The sequence below is a fragment of the Stenella coeruleoalba genome (genome assembly GCF_951394435.1).
Source record: "Stenella coeruleoalba genome assembly, chromosome: 7".
NCBI lineage: Eukaryota > Metazoa > Chordata > Mammalia > Artiodactyla > Delphinidae > Stenella > Stenella coeruleoalba.
Genome location: NC_137153.1, coordinates 33,986,840 through 34,007,944, shown reverse-complemented (window position 1 = coordinate 34,007,944; position 21,105 = coordinate 33,986,840). Strand labels below are relative to the sequence as shown.

The 21,105-nt window shown below is 51.8% G+C and overlaps 1 protein-coding gene across 1 annotated transcript in view; it reads right to left on the bottom strand.

The window, feature by feature from the left end:
• The window catches only part of WNK2 (WNK lysine deficient protein kinase 2), a 155,712-nt gene that overhangs the window by 90,407 nt on the left and 44,200 nt on the right, over positions 1 to 21,105 (bottom strand). Inside the window, exons 5-10 of the mRNA XM_079925504.1 lie at positions 19,088 to 19,245; positions 16,240 to 16,328; positions 14,020 to 14,239; positions 6,237 to 6,519; positions 2,692 to 2,894; positions 27 to 182 (exon numbers count right to left, since the gene is read on the bottom strand). Coding sequence (XP_079781630.1) covers positions 27 to 182; positions 2,692 to 2,894; positions 6,237 to 6,519; positions 14,020 to 14,239; positions 16,240 to 16,328; positions 19,088 to 19,245 — 1,109 coding nt within the window. The remainder of the gene's footprint in view (positions 1 to 26; positions 183 to 2,691; positions 2,895 to 6,236; positions 6,520 to 14,019; positions 14,240 to 16,239; positions 16,329 to 19,087; positions 19,246 to 21,105) is intronic.

The window sequence follows — 21,105 nt, the reverse complement described above, 5'->3', positions numbered from 1 at the left end:
CATAAAGAGGGGCAGCCAGCACTCACCTGGTGGGCGGGGGGTGTGGGCTGGCCTGGGCCTGTCGGCACAGGGGCACTGGGCGGCGGCAGCCCAGGGGCGAAGCTCATGGCCGGCTCCGGGAAAGGCTGCTGTGGGAGCAGAGGGCGGGCGGGGGGCGGGATGGAGGCCACCGACAGGCCAGGCTGCAAAAAGCACCCAGAGCCACACTCAGGAGCTGTCCTAAGGAGCCCTGCCAAGCACACACTCACCATCTCCAGGGACCCATCTCTCACTCCCCGTGCCTGCCATCCTGCCAGGGACCCTTTCCGAGGAACATGATGCAGCAGAAGCAAGGTGTGGAGGTCCCTAAACCAAGAACAGCCACACCTCCCAACCAGGGAATGTCCTAGAACTTCAGCTCCACAGAATATCATGCTGTGAGAAAAGATCATTAAAAGAGATTTGTGGAAGCTTGGAAAACGCTTGTTATGACATTAAATGAGGGAAAGATAAAAAGGTATACGTGTCTTGTTCATAAGACAATATAAAATGTGTACATGTGGATATATTCACAAACAGAATATGGAAACGTGGGAATAAAACGTGGGACAGAGCTGGAGAGAGGGGTGCCCTGAAGAGCTGCGAGTCTCCCATGACTCACCCATCAGGAAAGAAACAAGGCCACAGACGTGAGCCCTCACCGCCAAGCACAGCATAGACATGGACTAGGAAAGAGTCAGAAATCTGAGTAGTGGATGTTTGATGCTATTAAGAACAGCTGCTAACTTGTTCATTTTTAGGTGCAATAATGGTACGGGGTTTTGTTTTCAGAGTCTTGATCCTGAAGAGATATAGACTGAAATATCTTGGGGCAAAACATCTTTCTGTCTAGGATTTACTTCAAAATAGTGGGGATGTGAGAAGCAGGTGAGAGCTATGGAAAAAAACACAGAGATGACTTCTGAAGGTGAGAGCACATCGACATCAGAAAGTTCTCTCACTTGTTTTCTAGATGAAACACGTGATTTCCAAAACCATTATCACTCATTTCATCTTCTGCAGTAAACGCTTTATGAAAAGCAGCATGGGGTAGAATGGAATCTCTCCTTTGCGTTCACTTGAAGCCACAGGGTGGAATGAGTCACGTGAGCACGTGTTCCTAGAGCCGCAATCCCTAGCCCAGCAGGAGTCAGGAGCTCAGGCAGCCTGGAGGCCTCAGAGGAGCGGCTTGTACTCCTGACTCCACCGTCTGTGCCACTTCTTCCCTGGGTCCCAGGGGCAAATCACCATGGCAACCCTCCCCAGGAGCCCTCAGTGCACCCTGGGGACCCCTTCTGTCCAAGGTGTTTTTGCATAAATAGGCAAAAGATGGGAGAGAACACTCCAGCCAATTTTGGGTGTATCCTGGCCAGGCCCTCGACCTACCTGTGCACGGGCATTCCGGCCTGTGAGCCAAAACTAGGACAGGGGCAGTGCTGCAGGGACCTGGGTGGAGAGCACACTGTGGGGCCAGGGAAAGTATGATCCTGCCCTAGAGGGGATGAGGGCCGGTGGAAGGTTCTGGCTCAGCCCTAGCATGGGTGACCTAAAGCCGAGAACCACTGCTCTGAGAAGCAGGTGGCCTTCTCATAAATGAACTCTTCCTGCTCTAAAATCATATTTCACTTAATTTTGTGAAACGAGTCAAACTGCAGATGAATACTGGGTTCCAGTCAGCAGAGGCAAATGCTTCAACTGCTTTTCCAAAGGGACTTTCTGAGCCTGAGCAGTCAGGAGGGGAGGGAAGAGAGACAGAGGTGGCCAGAAAGGCTGGGGCCCGGCACTCAGCAGCCCCAAAAGGCAGCCGCAGTGTGACAGTGCGTGATTGAAAGCACACGTGAGAGCGTGGAGTGAGAGCACATGTGAGAGCACATTGGGAGCCACTGTAACGTGAGGCAGGAGACGCTCTTCGGGCAGGGGCACTGGCCCTGACCACTTCTGGGCCTGAGGGGCATCTAAATCTCTCTCTGGACCCCTCTCCACAGCCTGGCTCAAGGGCAACTTCCCTGGGACTGACCATTTGGGACTGGGAAGCAAGCAATTGTTTTGCTTTCTTTAACATTAAAAAAAATCAAAATAAAAAAACAAATGCTAAATGTGACTCCCTCATCTAGCAATTTCCATCTCATCTAACAAATTATTCCACAGGCATAAAGAAGCATGAGGCCCTTTCAATCCTACTTCTCAAACATCACTGAAAATGCTTCCCGTGATTTGGTCGTTTCCATACCTCTAACTTTTAACAGCTGCATATGTGGTGGAGAAATGCCAGGAGATACTTAACACTCCCTCAGTGAAGCCAGACACTGAGACAAAATCAAAGGCTTCATTACTATAAATGATGCTTTTCTGTCACCTTTGCGACAGTCAGAAGTAACTTTTCAGGCCCAGCGTCAGTCACAGGGCGGGACCTTGCCAGGTTTATCACAGCTTTGCAAGCACTGGGTGTCACTGGGCTCTGTTTCCAGTATTTTCTCATCTGGCAGGTCTTTGAGGGTACACCATAGGCTGCTCCAGCCTGCAGCCCTGCAGTTACTGGCAAGGATGGACCTCCCACGGGCCTGCTTTTGCATGGCTGGGAACTGACAACAGGCCAGCACCAACTAGATGGACCATCACAGACTCTAGTCCATGTGGACAGGAACTCTGGCCAGAAGGGGTGGGCTGACTCACCACGGCAGGCTGCTGGTAGGCCCCCAGTGAGGGCAGGCTATGTGGCAGGACAGGCCCGTCACTCACGCTCACAGGGGGGCTGCACACACACTGGGCGGGGGGCTGCACTCCATCCACCAGCGAGCCCAGCACAACGCTCTGCTGGCTGCTCTGCGAGTCCGAATACACCGTGGAGCCCTGGCCACTGTCAAACGTGCTGTCCGCTGGGGAAGGAGGACAAAAGCACAGCTCAAAGCGGGCACCCCCAAACATCACCCCCACAGCACTCCAGCAAGTCTCAGGGAACGCAAACATGGGATAGCTTGTCCTCGTGTTTTCTTCTGTAAAACAAAGACTTGGTTACATTTCCAGATCACATACATAATAAATGTGTGTCATTAAAAAAAATCAACTAAAGAACGGTACAGGGGGCTGTAATTGTACCACCCAGCAATGGCCCTGGCAGCCTGCCCACACACTGCCTGACATCTGTTGGTGCTCACCATGGGCCACCATGGATCCCAGGTGGGTACCTTGCACCACCCTCTGTAGGCAGGACAACTTCCACCAGCTTACAGATAGGGACCTCATCTGGCACCTGACCTGGCCTTGAAAGTGAGCACTTTCAGCTCTTCAAAGGCACCAGATGGAACGTCCAAGTTAGGAAAAGCTACAGTCATGTGGAGGAAAGAACTACCACCTGAGTTTTATAGCAGGGGAGGGAGGTCTCAGGACCCTGACCACCTCCACTCACCACAGCAAAGAGCCTGAAGTAGGAAGACCTGGGTCCAAATCTAGCCCCTCGCTTCACAGGCCCAGGTGTAACGTGGTTGGAAAACGGGGCGGACGAGGTGCCTGCCCCACAGAGAGGCCATAAAAGGGGGACCCGGAGAGTCCACGGCCCAAGGCAGCCCCCCAAGAGGCCAGCCTCACCCAAGATCAGCCCAGATTGGCCATCAAACCCAGCCTGGGTGGAAGGAGCTGCCTGCACATGGGGGCACAGACGAGACTGCCACGGCCCACAGGCTGGTCTCACCAAGCCTGGGAAGACACCTGGGAAGACAGGGCGCCTGCATGGTCATGCCAGGCAAGAGTGAAAAGCAAAAACCTGTTTGAAGTGGCACTTTTGTTTTACTGCCTCCAGGTTCCAAAAGCTACATAAGCATTAGGATTTGTCACCTATGAACACCAAGCTATTTCTATGGGGCACCTTTTGGCCTACGTGTCCATTTGTAATTTAAACAAATAAAGTAAAAGAGGACTCTTGTTGGCTTTGCAACAAAATAATTTTTCCCAAGAGCTGATCAGAACTTATTTTGACCCAGGAAGACTTAAGAATGGTGAGGTTTGATTGTGCAAAACAATTTACCAAGTGGCTCTGAGTTTTGATGAGGTGGCTGGTAGTCATTGCTACTTAGAGACAGAGACAGCATGTGCACATGAGAGACAGAGTGTGGGCACACGAGACAGAGACAGAGAGGTGAGTGCATGAGAGAGAGTGTACAGACCAATTTCAGGTACAGTGACTCTAACCATATATGTGACACTTTATATTTTTAAAGTGAATGTGTTTATTTGTATAATAAAAATTATTTTTAAAAATCACTTTTAACCTATTGACAAATTGTGTTCTCACAGTCACAGATGCTGGCCCAGGCTTGAGCCTGATCTGGTTAGCTGGTGGGCAGCTAACAGAAAACAGAGTGGGGAGTCAAAACATATGATATTTGCTGCACCTTCCAATATATGAAAGTGTGTGTGTGCCCATCTTGTTATCTAAGACCAGGTCCCCTCCAGTGATGTGTGTGCTGCTTGCGTCTACATTAGTTCATCTTTATGAAGCACAGTGTGGTCCAGCCGGCCCCAGGCACTGCGGCCAGAGGGATGGCTGAGCACAGGCTTTCTGTTCTGACCCACTGCAAGGTGCAGAAGAGCATGTGCAGGGTGCTGTGGGTTACAGATTAGAGGGAGACACAGGGGTGCCCACGTGTGTGCACGTGTGCCCATGCGCCTGTGCACATGCACTCGTGTGGGTATATTCTACGTGCACGCATGTATGTATGTATGCATATGCATGTTGAGCGTGTGTGTGGTAGACTGCAGGTATAGGTTACGTCTGGAAGTTATTATCTCTGGAAGTTAAAGTTAAAAGACTTAAAACATCAGTGACCTCCAGGGAGGAAAATTAACTGGTTTCTGCTGTATACCCTCTTGGATTTTCTGAATTTTATAAAATGTGACTAAATATAGTCTACTTTAGAGAAATTACGGTAAATAGGTAAAACTGTTTTTGAGAAGCATGGCCACTACGTGAAGCACACTCATTCTTAGTCAGTCAGGAAGGGGATCTGTTTGCAGACAGAACGCCCACCCTAAACTCATCTGTTGATTCACATCTATGCAACGGGTCGAGCCTGTGTCACAAAATCTTACCACAGCAGAGCATTTTCTAGGTCACAGACTGTATCTGTTCAAAGTTCAACAAAAGGAGATTTCTTAATTCCTGTCCTAGAAATTTTTCAACTAAAAATTATGTTTTCAGAGTGTGTAGTGGTATGTCAGGAGTGGAAAGCCTTTTCCTGCAAAAACTTTATGCTCTTGAACTAATTTTTCGGTTCATCAGAAAATGGAGTGATGACGTGGCGATTCTGTTCTCCAAAGCAAACTTGAGCAGGTAGGAGAGAAGTAAACAGTAGGCAACCTATCTCAAAGTGATGGCCAGCCAGCCGATGGTTTGAATTCAAACAGCCTGCTTTGAAGAATGTTTAGCTATTTTACTGATAAAGAAAGGATGTAACTATTAAATAGATTACACAGACTATTTTGGTCTTTCCACACAAACAACCTGAAATAGTGGCTTGGGCAGGTGGCTCAGCTCTCCATGCTTATTCACAGAACAGACAGAAAAGGCTACATCCCCCATCCTCAGCTCACGGCTAAATTTTTAGGATACTGAGGACTTCCACTTAGACATGGAGAAGACACAGGATTCTTCATTCCAGTGGTCTGAGATGAAGCCAGCTACAAAGTGACTCCCACCAATCCATCAGTGACACTCTCTGGGAAACACACTAAAGGTCTCAAAGGTTCAGTACCAGAAGGGAGATAACCCTGGGGACGGACAATCCGAGCAGCAAAAGTCACAACCAAGACCACGGCATGACTAGAGGCTGCAGCCACTGGCAGCCCCAGGACCACAGCATGTGGCACAGACGCCTCCACTGGTCAGCGACTCCAGGCCTGAGGCCCAGCCCTCAGGTTCCCTGTGAGGCGGGGACTGATATATTCCAGACGGGATAAGTAGCTGAACTAAACAAGCTCTATCCCTGCTGGCTCGGGGGGCGCAGGAGGTTCTGGGTCTCCCTGGATATTTGTCCCCCACCTGTCCTGAGAAGCTGGACTTCAGGGAGACTTAAACCCCTCTGGGAACAGATCTCTTTGCAACGTGGGGATGCTTCCAGTGCCCTCCCTGGAAGAATGTTTGCCCACACCAATCATTCATACCCGCGGGGTGGGCTAAGGGGAGGGCAGCAGGGCAGGGGGGCCCTGGGGCGGGCAGCACTCACAGGCCAGGGAGGTGGCGCTGGCCGGCAGCGCAGGGGTGAGGAGGTGCTGGTCGGCCTCGGGCTCCTCCAGCTCTGGCGGCCCAGCCTGAGAGTGGTAGGTCACCTGGACCTGCAGGGGTGTGGGTGGGCCCCTGGCCTTGTCAGGGCTGCCGGGGTCCCGCTGCTCCTGGGGCTGCAGCGCTGGCCAGATCCTCTTCCGCCGCCACTGGATCAATGCCACACGGTCACGGATGGACTTGGCCACAATCTTCACATCACTCTCGTGGAAAAATCCTGACTCAATCTGCAAAGGAAATCACCGTGTCATGACTGGGATGGGCCCCACCCACATGCCCCACTACCAGGCAACCCTGCCGTATGCACCGCCGCCTCCTGCTCGTGGGGTCTCTGCCCAAAGTCCCCTCCTCGGGTCCCTCACCCCCATCACCAAGCTCGCTCCTCTCGTGGACGCTCTCGTCATCCCGTAAGTAAATATCCTCCCGCCATCGACTGCAGATCCACAGGGAGAGTGACCATCTAAACCTACACTGACCCGGCTCCTGGTCGGCGGCAACACAGCAGATGCTCGTAACCATGGGCTGGATGTGTGAGGGAGAAGGGAAGAACCTCATCTGCCTCTGGCAGGGCCAAAACTCAGAGTGGCCCCTCACTGGCTGGGCTGCAGGGCTTTCATGGAGCCCCTTTCTCAGGCTGGCCGAGGGCGGGAAAGAGGTCCTGGCTGCCTCTGTGTGCTCAGGGACAGGGACAAGTAGCCTCAACCAGTCCTCAGTGCTGTCCTGGACATTCTCTGAGAAGTCACAGAGGCTGGGGGAAGGAGGCACATTTAGTAACAAGAGACCAGAAAGGTGTGTACCCATGCCTAGCAAAATTCTGAACCCAATTTTCCCAACGGAGCATTTGAGAGCGTTTGTAAATGAATCAAGGATCTCCAGGAAACATCAGAGTGCTCTCTGAGAATATTTATGGCAAAACCACAAAACGGCGGAAGCCAGGCTCCTCGCCGTCACTGTGGGATTCCCCATGTGAAACAGGAGAAAACCAGAGAACAAACCTTGGGGCGCTGGCATCATGTGAACTCACGGTTTTCAAAGTACAACACACATAAATACACCAGATGTAGATGTGAGTGTGTACATTTATGGTGTAGCATGTGCTTCTGAACCGAGTGGGCCCAGGCCAACGACCGGAGCTTGGCCGCTGTGAGAGTGGGTTCAGGCTTGCAGGGAAAGGGCGAGGGGAGCTGGACATCTCACTGTGCCTGAAATCAAGGACATGCTCAGAAAATGACAGACATGCAGGACAACATGGAAGCTAGCACCCAGGGCCTCCCACTGGCTGAATCTGGGGCATTCTGAGCACCAAAATAAACAGTGATGTATGATGGTTTGAAGGACGTGTCTACAAATGCACACAGGAGAAATGAAAGTGATCTGTGGTGGCAGAAGTGATGGGTTTGCTGCCAGAGTGAGGGTACACAAAGGGGGGCCACATACATGCAGTCTCTGTCTCTCTGTCTCTCAATCTATCTCTCAGCCTCTGTCTCTCTGTCTCTCAATCTATCTCTCAGCCTCTGTCTGTGTGCCTCCCTCTGTCTCTGTCTCTGTCTCTATCTCTCTGTCTCTCCCTCTGTGTCTCTGTCTCTCTCCCTCCTGTGGATCACCTGCTCCCATGAAGCCATGTCATGAGCTGCCCTTTGAATGTCCCACCTGGCTGGGAACTGAGTGTCCCGCCACCAGTCAGGTGAGCAAGCAGACACAAACCCTCGGCCCCAGTCGGCCCTGGCAGACACACTGGCTACACCTCATGAGGGGCCCTAAGCCAGAAGCACCTGCTGAGCTACTCCCGGATACCTGACCTCGGAGACTGCGCAAGACCATAAGTGTGTACAGGCCTGTGTTTGGGGTAATTTGTTGACAGCGATAGGTAACTCACCAATGGAGCATACAACCTACTGAATAAAAGAGAAACTGTGAGTGCACACAGATATAAATAAGCGCAAGCCTGGTGAAAATGGAATATTTACGTAGTTTCAAGGTACCTCCCCACAAAATAGTTATTAATTATAACTGCACATGGACACCCCTGGCAGAAACCCTCAACCACGTGATCTCAGGGAGTGTCCTCAGTGGGCTGACCGTGGTGAGCGACCCTGATCTGCGCTCTTGCCATGAAGGCATCACTGGACAACTCGGACCCTGGGTGGGGCTGGGTTGCTCTCCCAGTTCTGACAGCCGAGGTGGCTGTTAGGAAAGTCCCTGTCTGTGGGAAACAGACACGGGTCTGGCCAAAAGAAGTCACCTTGAACAGTTCTGTTCCACATTTGCAACTTTTCTATAAGTTTGTGATTATTTCAAAAGACTCATTTCAGAAGACAACTCCATTTGACAGAATGAACTGTGCTGAAATCCTGCAGACATCCACCCTGAGGCCCCCGCCAGGCTCAGACCAGGACGGGGAGGTGTGAGCAGGGCTGGGCACGTGGCCAGGACTTGCTGAAGAGGCTGAGCCAGGGTTCAGCACCCACCCTCAGTGCCACCCCCACGTGGCTGACCTGACCAGAGGCCGCTGGAAAGAAAGCATCCCACAGACACGCTTGCCTGCCATTTCTATTTTCTGCCCATGACCCATTTTCCCTTCCATCTCCATTTTCACAGTCACCCCCCAGTGATCCTCTCCAAGGTGTTTCTTCTATTTTTTCCCAAACAGCAGAGAATTTGGCCACACTGGAACATCCTATTATCTGGAGGCTGTGTAGGAGAAGGGCTGGTACCACAAACACGAGAATCCCTGGGCTAGGCTACAAGTTCCCTCCCCTCCCACCCTGGGGGTCTACACGAGGGGTCACTTCCAGATCAGAGCCAGCCCAGGTCCCCAAAGAGTCCACCCTTCTCTGAGCCCTGGGGGCATCTTTGTTCTGATCCACATTCACACAGGCCTCCCCACTGCATCCCCCACCCACCACCGGCACCCTCCCCACGCCCCCTGCTGGGGGGAGATGGTAGAGGGAGAAGAGAAAGCTATCCCATCGGCCTGCCTCATCATCTTCACCACTCAACAGTCAATAAGCTCAGGTGTTAACAACAGGGCAGCCCAGACCAGGTGCCAAGTCCTAGAACTGGCAGTGCAGTGACACCCCTATGCTTTCAAAGCACTTCCTTTGTAAGGTTACCATCTGTTTATGATAACCAACACTGGTGTTTCATTCGTAGTCATCTCCTCTTCAAATTACTTTAAGTTTTGAAGAAGTGTGTGTGTTAAGTTAAAGCTATCAGCAAGTGAACACCCAGCTGAGCAACCTGGGAGTTGTGAGCTCTGAAACTCTGCCCAGCTGGGGCTTCCTCGGGGTCCTAACACCTGGCCCAGGGACAGCCCAGGAGAGGCCCAGGCAGCTGCCATTAGGACCCCAGGGAGAAGGAGAGCCCCAGACCCCAGGGTTGGCTCTGGTATTTACGGATGGGTGGGAAGGGGAGGGGAGTAGAGGGAAAGTTAGACCCTGGCCAACGGCTGCAGGACCAGCACTGACCTGCAAGGACCAGCCAGGAGCCAGGTCTCGCCAGGGTTCAGGAGCAGCAGCCAGTAACAACCGGGGCACTCACACAGGTGGAAGACCCCGTTGTGTGAGTGCGGCCACTTTCATCACAGGCACTCCAGGGCTCTGGGCTCATTCTGTTTCTTAAGCAGAGTGTTGGGTATGTGTTGTTTTTCTATTATTCCTTAACTGAACACAGCGGTGCACCTTCTGCAAGGATGGCATACAGCACAGAGGACGTTCCCCACAAGAAGGCGCTTTTAAAGGAGACAGAGGAAAGGGAAGGGGGAGGCGTCAGGCCCAGGGCCTGTACTGGGAGCTCTTGGAGACACCTCCCACCCGTGAGTCCAGTCAGGTGCCAGGGACTTGGTGAGGACCAGGCCGTGGCTACAGGCACAGGCATGTACGCAAGGACCTGGGGGCTGGGCAGCATCTGTGCTGCGGCCAGGGGCCAAGGTATTTTCTATGTCGAGGCAGAGAAGGGATGAGTCCTCTCAGGAGGGCGGGCAGGTCCTGGGAAGGGGCCCAGGCCATGTTTGGGTACCACTGTCATATAACCGAAGAGTGTCTGGAACAGAACCGAGAACAGAGCTGGAGCTGGAGGAGGTACCTGGTCCAGCTGAGATGCAGATGGCACAGGCTGTCTGGGTCCCAGGCGCCTCCAGGACAGGTCACCACGTGGAAACTGTGTGCCCTGTCATTCTCACGCCATCGCTATGCAATGCTCATGGGGGAACGAGAACACTGCTCTCCACCTGGGCTTCCTGAGGTGCCTGCACCTCGACAGACACACCCCCTCAAGGCTGTCCAGGGACCCACCTCATCTCCATGCAGGCCTAGCCAACCCCCCCGAGGCCTCCCTCTGCTCCTCCTGCCCCCGGGACACCTGGAGCTGCTAGCCAGGTACCCCCAGTCCCCGCGGTCCCTCCAGGACACTTTCCATATGCAACCCACCTTCCTAAACCTCAGCTCACAGGATACCAGCCTGCACACCACCTTGATCGTTACTTATGTTTGTGCTTTAAACTTCAGCAGAAAGCATGGAGAGACCACAGTGTCGCGGTATGGAAAAACAGAGATCCTGAATTATAGGACTGATGGGCTGGTAATTCTCTTTTTTTTTCTTTTCTAATTTTTTAATGTGGAATCTAAAAAAATAATACAAATGAATCTATATACAAAACAGATATAGACTCACAGACATAGGTTACCAAAGGGGAAAGGGAGGGGAAGGGACAAATTAGGACGATGGGATTAACAGATACAAACTACTATACTAAAATAGATAAGCTGGTAATCATCTTAATGCAACTCTCAACAAATATGTAGCAGTTCAACAGTGCGCACTATGCAAGGTCATAGAAAGATCCTCCCAGAAGCACAGAGCTAAATGATACTGTTAAATCCGATTACAGCAGAGGTGTCTGTTTCTAGGCCCAGGAATGTGACCAGCAGCTGAGAAGGAGTCCTGACACGGGCTCCGTGCCATTAGCAGGGCGTCACACCTACCACACATGCCATCAGGGGCACAGGCTGCTGTTCAGTGGAAGGCAGGGTCCTGACTGGCCATGCACCTCCCACTCCTGTCCTGCCCTAACTTGCTGCAACTACCTAAACCAAGTTCCATGGACCCCTCACCTGACACATGCCCAGTCCCCTGAATTCCCCTTGGTCCGTGGCTCCCACACCTTACATGGCATGGCCAGCCTCAATTTCCTTATCTGAGCAGAGCCTCACTGAGCAGTGGTCAGCACAGCCTGGCCCCGCAGATACGCCCCCCACAGGAGCCTGTGCAGGCAGCCTCCCCTCCACCTCTTGTAGCCCACCTTCCAGGGCCATGCTGGGGTCTTTCCCTATCAAATTACCAGTGGCATTTCCCACAGAACTAGAACAACATAATTTAAAAAATTTTATGTAACCACGAAAGACCCCGAATAGCCAAAATAATCTTGAGAAAGGAGAACAGAGCGGGAGGAATCATGCTCCCTGACTTCAGACTATACTACAAAGCCACAGTAATCAAAACAGTATGGTACTGGCACAAAAACAGACGCATAGATCAATGGAACTCTGGAAAGAAAGCCCAGAAATAGACCCATACACTTATGGTCAATTAATCTACCACAAAGGAGGCAAGTATATACATTTGAGAAAAGACAGTTTCTTCAATAATTGGTGCTGGGAAAACTGGACAGCTACATGTAAAAGAATGAAATTAGAACACTCTCTAACATCATATACAAAAATAAACTCAAAATGGACTAAAGACCTCAATGCAAGATTAGATATTATCAAACTCCTAGAGGAAAACATAGGCAGAACACACTTTGACATAAATCGCGGCAATATTTTTTTGGATTTGTCTCCTAGAGTAATGGAAATAAAAGCAAAAATAAACAAATGGAACCTAATTAAACTTAAAAGCTTCTGCACAGTGATGGAAACTATAAACAAAACAACAAGACAACCTACAGAATGTGAGAAAATATTTGCAAATGATGCAACCAAAAAGGGATTAACTTCCCAAATATACAAACAGCTCATATAGCTCAATACCAAAAAAAACAAACAACCCAATCAAAAAAATGGGCAGAAGACCTAAGCAGACATTTCTCCAAAGAAGACATACAGATGGCCAACAGGTACATGAAAAGATGTCCAACATGGCTAATTATTTGAGAAATGCGAACCAAAACTACAATGAGGTATGACCTCACACTTGTCAGAATGGCAATCATCAAAAAGTCTACAAATAATAAATGTTGGCAAGGGTGTGGAGAAAAGGGAACCCTCCTACACTGTTGGGGGGAATGTAAATTGGTGCAGCCACTGTGGAGAACAGTATGGAGGTTCCTTAAAAAACAGAGTTACCATATGATCCAGCAATCCCACTTCTAGGCATTACCCAGAAAAGACAAAAGCTCTATTTCAAAAAAAAAAAACACATGCACCCTAATGTTCATAGCAGCACTATTTACAACAGGCCAAGGCATGGAAACAACCTAAATGTCCACTGACAATTGAATGGATAAAAACGATGTGATACTGTATATACATAAAGGAATATTACTTAAATAAAATAAAGGAATATTAGCCATAAAAAAGAATGAAATGATGTCATTTGCAGCAACCTGGTTGGACCTAGAGATTATCACACTAAGTGAAGTAAAGTCAGAGAAAGACAAATATCATACAATATCACTTATATGTGAGATCTTAAAAAATGATACAAATGAACTATTCACAAAACAAAAATAGACTCACAGACATAGAAAACAAACTTATGGTACCAAAGAGGAAAGAGTTGGGAGGAGGATAAATTAGGAGTTTGGGATTAACAGATACACACTACTATATATAAAATAGATAAACAATAGGACCTACTGTATAGCACAGGGAACTATAGTCAATATACTGTAATAACCTATATTAGAAAAGAACCTAAAAAAGAACACACACACACACACGTATACATGTATATACACATATACATAACTGAATCACTTTGCTGTACACCTGAACACTGTAAATCAACCATACCTCAATTTGTAAAAATATATTTTATTGTATTAATTTAAAAAAAAACCTACTGGGGTCCAGGGAATCCACTTGTAAAGACTCCATCAGCCATACCCTTGTGACTTACTACATTTTTGATAGATGTGCTATTTTCAGTGACACATTTATTTTAAAAAAGAGAAAAAAAGGGCATGCATTTCTGTGGTTATGACAGGCACAGCCAAGCACTTACTCTCCTGCAACAAGCATGCATATTTTCACTCTTGCTCAGATTTTCCAGTCAAAACCAGCGTCTTATTTCTCACGGATACTTCTTTCCCTCTGTGATACAAAACATCTCTATTCTCCTGCTCTCACCAGGCCCTCCAGACCACAATCCTCCACAGAAACAAAGTGAAATAAAGATCAAACCCAAAGGCCCACACCTGCACAAAGTTAGCAAGAATCTGGTCCAAACAGGGCTCTTCCTGCTATGCTAAAGTCCCCAGGGATCTCTCCGACCAGTCCGCGATATCCTTTCACGGCACCATTTCCAAGGTGATGTCCTACATCTGTGCAGCAGGGTGATTCAGACCTACGTCCTTCACAGCTGCACTCGACCAACAGGGATCCTTGTTCCCAGAACCGCCCACCCACTGCAGGACCACACTCCCTTTCTGACTTCATTCTAATCTTTGGAAACCACACGCTTTCAAGGAACGCACCCAGATTTGCCAAGGAACGAGCACACATTACCATTTCCTGCGCCACGTCATCCGGCGTCTCCCTCTCCAGGTCAAAGGTGAATTCTATGGCCCCATTGTCCTTGGGCTTGCCCTTCAGTTTCTTGGGGTCCTCAACCCAGAGCCGCAGGGCGATTGTGGACTTCCTGCCATGGTCCTCCTCGGCCAGCTCCACCCTCACACCTGTGTCCTCCGCGAAGAAGGCGTGGCTGAGCAGGTCCTTGATCTCGTACCTGGGGAGGGGATGGCTGTCAGGCAGGACAAAGGCACACTTGCTGAGGGGGTCCTGGACATGGGGTGCAGGGGCCACGACCAGCCCAGCTCCCTCTAGAAAGTCTTCTGACTGTACTACCCACTGGGCAGTATCTGCCCTCGAGGGCAGCACAAAACAGTACATCTCCATTCCTTAACTCCCAGGGGAAGAGAAAAAACCTACTACTGAAGACATCTAACTGCATAATACGTAAGCCTTCTTTTTTTCTCTCATTATAAAAATTAAACATCCCCACTTTTAAGAGACTTGGGTAATTCAGAAAAGAATGTTTGAATCAGGCTCTGCACTGTGTAGTCAAAGCCTGCTGAGGTGCCAGGGAGCTCTCAGTTGTCACAGGATACCTGGCTCCAGGTAAAACTGAACTGGACCCAGAAGAGGCAGGCCCCCACCTCCCCAGCTCACCACCCGAGGGACCCTGGCCTCAAGGAAGCAGGGACATTTTCAGCGGCTCCTCAGCACGGTAATGGGGGGTGGGTGTTGCCATGCTAACCACTCTGCCGCCCAAATCCACATCCCTAAATGCTCGTCTAGTTCCCGTCTCTGGCACAAACAGATCCCTGTTTTGTCCTGGGACCGGCTTCCTCCCAGCATCCTGTCTGTGGTCACCGTGGCCTTCGAGTTCCAGTGGCCCATCCCTGATTGCTGCTGAAGACAACACATCCCACACGCAGCCCAGACAGCCACCATGAATGAAAGGGGGAGAGTAGGGTGAGCAACCCTCAGGGAGGGTGACAAATGCCTGTGGGGATCCTGGGGAAGGTCAGGAGTTAGGGCCCCTGGGGGTGCAGAGGTCACAGCCCTGGGGGCTCTGTCTGTCCTGGTTTGGGAGGTGGTCTCTGTACTTTCCTGATGTGATATACTTTTCACAGTCGTTTAGTATTTTTGTTTAAAAAACAAAACACGATAACCTGCAGGGGGCAAGAGAGAAGGCCTGGGGATCAGGACAGGGCCCCAACATGAGAGATGACAGAAAAGGACAGTGATCAACGCTAGGCACAGAATTGGGGGAGAGGGCATGAGCTGGGTGTGCAGGGGCAGGCAGGGCACATGAGGAAGTGAGGAAGAGGTATGTGGGGAGAGGAGGAGGAGGAATGGGGAGGGTGGCGAATGGGCAGGAGAAGAAGGGCAGGGGGGAGAAGGAAGAGAGAGGGAGGAGGGAGGGAGATGGGAGAAAGGAGGAGATAGGGAAAGAAGGGCCAGAAGAGAGGAAGGAAGGAGAGAAAAGGGAGGGATGGAGGGATGGGGAAGGAGGGAGGGAAGGAAGGAAGGAAGGTAGGACGGAGTGGGGAAGAGAGAGAGGAGGGAGGGAAGAAAGGAAGGAGAGAGAGAGGGAGGAAGGAAGGATTGGGGAGGAGAGAAGAGGGAGGAAGGGGGGAGGGAGGGAAAAAGGGAAAGAGGGAGGAGGGATGGGGGAGGGAGGAAGGAAGGAGGAAGGCTCCGAACACACACCTAGCATCCTGGCTGACCAGCTGAGGAAGGAAGGGCCCTGACCTGAGGTGGGAGCTGGTCTGCGGGGCATCTCAAGGGCTCTGACTTGAATGTGGGACTTTGAGATGGGTCAGACAAACAGGTGCATGAAAGACGCAGCCTGGAGCTGAGAGAGAGGGGAGCCTGGCATGGGGGTGTCCTCCAGGCTGGGGGGATGGATAGACTTGCTGGGGACAACACAGAAGAAAAGCAACAAGGGAAGAATGAGGCCCCAGTAGCGCCCACACTCCAGGCTGGGTGGGCGAGAAGCAGCCAGCCAAGGGGTTGGGGGCTCTAGGACAGTCCCCAAAGCCAGGGAGCATGTTCCAGGCAGCAGAGCTCAGGCAGGGACTGCCCACCAACCGCCCAGCAGGCCTCTTGGGACCCGGTATGCCTGTGGCCTAAAGTGGCCTATCTCCAACACTCTTCTTCTTTTGGGAAGCGATTTCAGCCAGAGCCACAGCCCAGATCCAGTGCTGCCTGGGAACTCACCTTTCCTCCTTGTTTTTGCAGATACACTCCCCAATAATCTCCTTGATTTCAGGATCATGCACTTTCTCAAAGCTGGCCGGCTTGATGCCCTGAAGATGACATGAGCAGAGTCACCTAATACCAAATTGGGGTCTGTTTCTTGCGCACCTCACACTCACCCCAGCAGAAGAGAAGGCAGGAAGTGCATAAGCCTTGTTTGGGGTTGGGGTTGGGGTCGGGGGGGCTGTTTCAGTCTAAGTCCCCACTGAAGGGCTGTCGGGAGTAGTGAGGTCTGGGGAAGAGAAAGATTCAGGGGACACTCAGAGCAGACATCAACGATGCTCACTCTGCCCAACCCAGCTCCCCACAAGGGAGCACGTGCACTCTTACTGCACAGCAGAGGGGGCGGGAGAGGCGCACCTGCCCAAGGCCACCCACCAGCCAGCCAGGGCCTCCCATGCCAGCTGCCCAGAGGGTCTTGGAGGCTGGACAAGGAACCCTAAAGAGCTGGCCTTTCTCACCACAGCCCCCTGGAGGGTGCAGAGGTCACTATGTGGTTGCCGTGGCTGGCCCCACTGTGGTCACCAGTGGGGCTGACTTCCAAGGCCTGGTGGCTTGAGGGGGCTGCAAGCAAGCATCTGTGCCACGGAATTCCACAGCCAGCAGCCACATCAGATGCCTTTCAGGCAGCGGGAGCAGGAGGTGACCGAGCATTCATGCTGACCAGAGACCCAGCGGGTGCTAGGGGTGTGCAGCCAGAGGCATGGGGGCAGCAGCGTGTCAATCCCACAAGCAGACAGGATTCCGGGAGAAACAGGGGCTGGACTGCCGGGCTTATCTGCAATCTGTTCAGGGTGGGGTTTGTGGGGAGGGGATCCTGGTTTTTAAACATTTTGAACACAGTGAGGGCTCAACCGTCATGTTCTTCCTCCTTCAAAACGACTTTGCCTTCAAAGGTCTTGTCCTGGCTTGTTTTTTTTGTTTTTTTAAAGCATACGTTTTCCCACAGAAAGGGATGGGGGAGAGGGGAGGCGCACCCCCAGCCGAGGGGCAGACCTGGGAGTGCAGTATCCCCAGCAGCTCCCACCACCCGGCTGGGGCCCCATGGTGCCCACCAAGCCCCTGCCCACGACCCCTAGCCATAACCAATGGGGGTCAGGTTATGCCTGACACGCAGGGGAGTCTGTGCAGCAACAGACACAGCACGCTGGGTTTCAGAAGCAGATAAGGGGTCCCCCTAAGATGAGAACCCCGTACCACACCACTGAAGCCAACAGAAAAAGTTTACCTATGCCAGAAAGAAAGGCCACAGTCCTACGGGGGTGGGGGCAGGTGGTCTGAGAAAGTATAAATACAGGTAAGTGTGTGCGTACACTGTCATTTAAATCTCTGGAGAGCTGAGGCCCCCAAAGCGGGTGAAGAATGTGCCAGAAGAACAAGTGGCTGTTTTGAAGGGCTCGCGTCTCTGGGCTCCGAAGCACAGAGTTGGGGCAGCTGAGAACTATGGGCACCAAGACCCCAGGAGACCCCCAAGGACAGGAGCAGATGCTGGAGGCTGGACCAGTGTGTGGGCGTAGCGTGAGGGCCCAGAGGACCCAGAGCACACGGGTGTTATTGCAAACAGAGGAAACACCAAGGATCAGGGGATGCACCTTTCATCTGATTTCCTCAAGGAGGCAAGGTGGGGCCGAGCCTAGCTTTACCCAAACCAACGTGGGTCCACGTAGGAGCCACGGGACCCTGACTAGTGTCCTGTCTCCCAGGGCCTAAATGGGAGGCAGCAGGGCTGGTGGAAGAACCAGAGTGGCCGAGGAGCATGTGCCCAGGGGACTCAGTCCCTGTCTCCCCAAGCCCAGCAGAAGGACCACCACCCCATCCACATGTGCAACCAGAACCAAGGTCAGCAGCTGCTCCACCTGCACCCTGGGCACCAGCACCCCTTCAAGGCCTGGCAATGCAGCTCTAACCTCCCTTGGGTCCCTCCCCTGTCCTCCTGGAGGACCACTGCCCACAGCCGATGGGACCACCTCTCCGGTCAGCACCACTGGGGAGCTGCACGCCTATCTGTGGGTCTCTGACCCATGCCCACAAGTGCTGCCAACCAAGGATTCTCCCTTCCCACCTTGCACCCTCAGCGGCACACAGGAGGGGCTCAAAGCAAAAAAATGACCAACAGATAACTTAGAATTAAGAACCAAAGGACAGAAGCAAGCTGCAACCTGCGGGAAGGGCTCAAGGTGAGGGCGGGATAAGGGCGGGCACTCTGGAGTGGCGGAACCATGGCTCCTCATGCTTCTGCAGAAGTGAGGAGGCTGCATCGGGGGCGGGGCGAGGCAACCAGCACTCGGGTGGTGGGGCCTTGGGGTCGCAGGTGCAAATGGACAGTGAGTTACCAGGGCCCGGAAAAGCCCCAGCCCCAGCTGCCCTGCCCTGGATGCTCCCCTTGCATGCCCCACCCAGCGGGACAGCCACAGGGAAAAGAACAGGATGCTGTTTTCACAACTGAAACCATCCAGTTAAAGCCTAGGGACATGCCGGAAGATGGGAAAGCCAGCAGCCCCCAGGTGGCACAGAGGAGGGGTTCTATGGACAGGCGGCCTGGGCACCTCCTGGAGAGGCCCCTTCGGTGCTCCAGCCCCGCAGCGCTGCGTGAGGCCCCAGTGACAGCCTCCAGGATCCGCCCATGACCCACATTACAACTGCTGCTACTCCACCGCAGCTCAGAGACCTGAGTTACCCACTAAGCCTCTATTTCCCCATCTGTAAAACGGCTTCCTTCCCGTCCTCACACAGCTTCTGCGAGGATTTTACAAAGCACACAGAGCCCAGCGCGGGACGCACAGCCCGTCACAGGGGCCGGTGGACTCACACAGGTGACCTTCCTGTAGATCTGGGCAGCGTTCTGGCACTCTGAGTAGGGGTACTCCGAGGTGGCCATCTCCAGCATACACATCCCGAAGGCGTAAACATCCACGGACTCGTCGTAATGCTCCTCGTACATCTCTGGCGCCATGAACTCGGGGGTACCTGCGCCCAGGAGCAAAAGATGCAGGGTCAGTGGTCACTGAGCCCAGGAGACCCTTGGGCCTCTCAGAGCCCCACGCCTCCTCCCCCATCCACAAGCCAGGGCTGGCCCTGCCCCCATGCTCCTTGTCATTGGTCCTGGAATGCAGGATTCAAACAGGATTCTGCTTTACTGACAGAAGTTCCCCAAACTTCCCCCTGGACCCTCCTGATTCCAGGTTGGATCACTTCACAGCGCCATCCCCTGACCACAGAGCTGGGAGACCATGACTTCCCAGGAGACAGGGTTTGTGCCAGAAACGGCAGAGGTGCCTCTTTGAGGAGGCAGAAGCCTGAGCACACCCGTCCCGGCCACAGGCCCAGATAACCCCAAGCAGACGGAAACGTGTGGCCACCACAGAGCTCCTTAAACTGCAAAACCCCAGAAAGCCTCCCATGTCCCTAGACAAGCAGAGCACCCAGCAGCCCAGACGGCGATCATCTTCGCTGAGGATGGCTGCCTGGGGACAGCTGGGCAGGCGCCATTCACCTGGCAGGTAAGAGCTAGGTGTTATGGTGAGAACTGCCCATCCATTCTAAGCACAAGAGATTTTAAAATAACGCCTACTCTGAATTTTTAAGGCCATGAGAGACTCACATAGCCAAATAAGCCATATATACGACTGCACATGCAGGCTGACCATCCCATATAAAACGATACGCACAGACCAAAATGACTCATCTAGGAGGTGGGGTTATGGCTGCTTTTTCCTTTAGTTACACTAGGCTGATGTTTTTAATTTTCCTGTAACAAACATTTGCTTTAAAAATCACAAACTCCTTTTATTAAAATAGGTCCAGTTGAGCACCTGTCAAGCTGAATGCAAAGACAAGGGGCCATCAATTTCAATAAGGCTGCTTTTAATTTTCACTTCTCCATCTTTGTGGACTTCGGAAGATTCTCAAAATGTTCCAGTTTTCTTGAAAAGCAGATGCAAAACAGCACACACTATTGGGTTAAAAAGCATGGGGGGTTGTGGGGGGGCCTGGGATGCAGAGAGATTAAGGGTGATTTTAATTTTTTCTCCTTTACCTATAATTTCAAATTTAAGATGTACTATATGTTTAGTAAAAAAAAGTTAACAGTTTGGGTAAAAAAATGGGAAAAACAAGAATCTATGTTACGATTTACATACACGCATAAAGAATTCCAGAAGATTCCATCAGAAATAATGATGAGTAGAGAGAAAACAGGAGTTCAAGGGACCCTGCACAAGGAATTTTTCATCCTTTTGGGCTTTTGAACCATATGACTGTACTGAAAATTTTTTGCACTTGGCTATATGCATCTATAGGGGAAGAGGGAGAAAGGAGCCTCAGGGCTGCTGGCAAGAAGCTGGGAGCTGAGCTGGCCTGGGGGGACCCCACTCACCTGGTCAGGACTCCCACTCACCCAGCTCAGTCTCTTCTGAGACCCTTGGGAACCAGGAATGCTGCTTTACAAGAAATACCCCAAGGCCCCCAGATGTCCTGGCTTTCGGGGGGTGGGTAGGGTGGGCAGTGGGTGTGTGGGCCCCAGCTCCAATCCGGGATGGTGGGGGATGCCAATTCTGCGCATGCGCTTGGGCCACAGACACTGAACCTTTTTCTCTTTCCTTACAATGTAGCCATTTAAATTTAAATGTTAAGAAGAGAGACACCTGTCTTTCCAGGGACCTCTGGGCACACCTCCTCAGCCCCATGGCCCTGCATCCCCCACGTCCCAGCCTCCATGGCTGTGAACACCTGCAGGAAGGACTGCGCCCACTTCACCTCCACCTACTCAGGACCCAGCACAATCGCAGTGAGAGCACACCGTGACAGCATCAGATCCAAGTGGCCCTC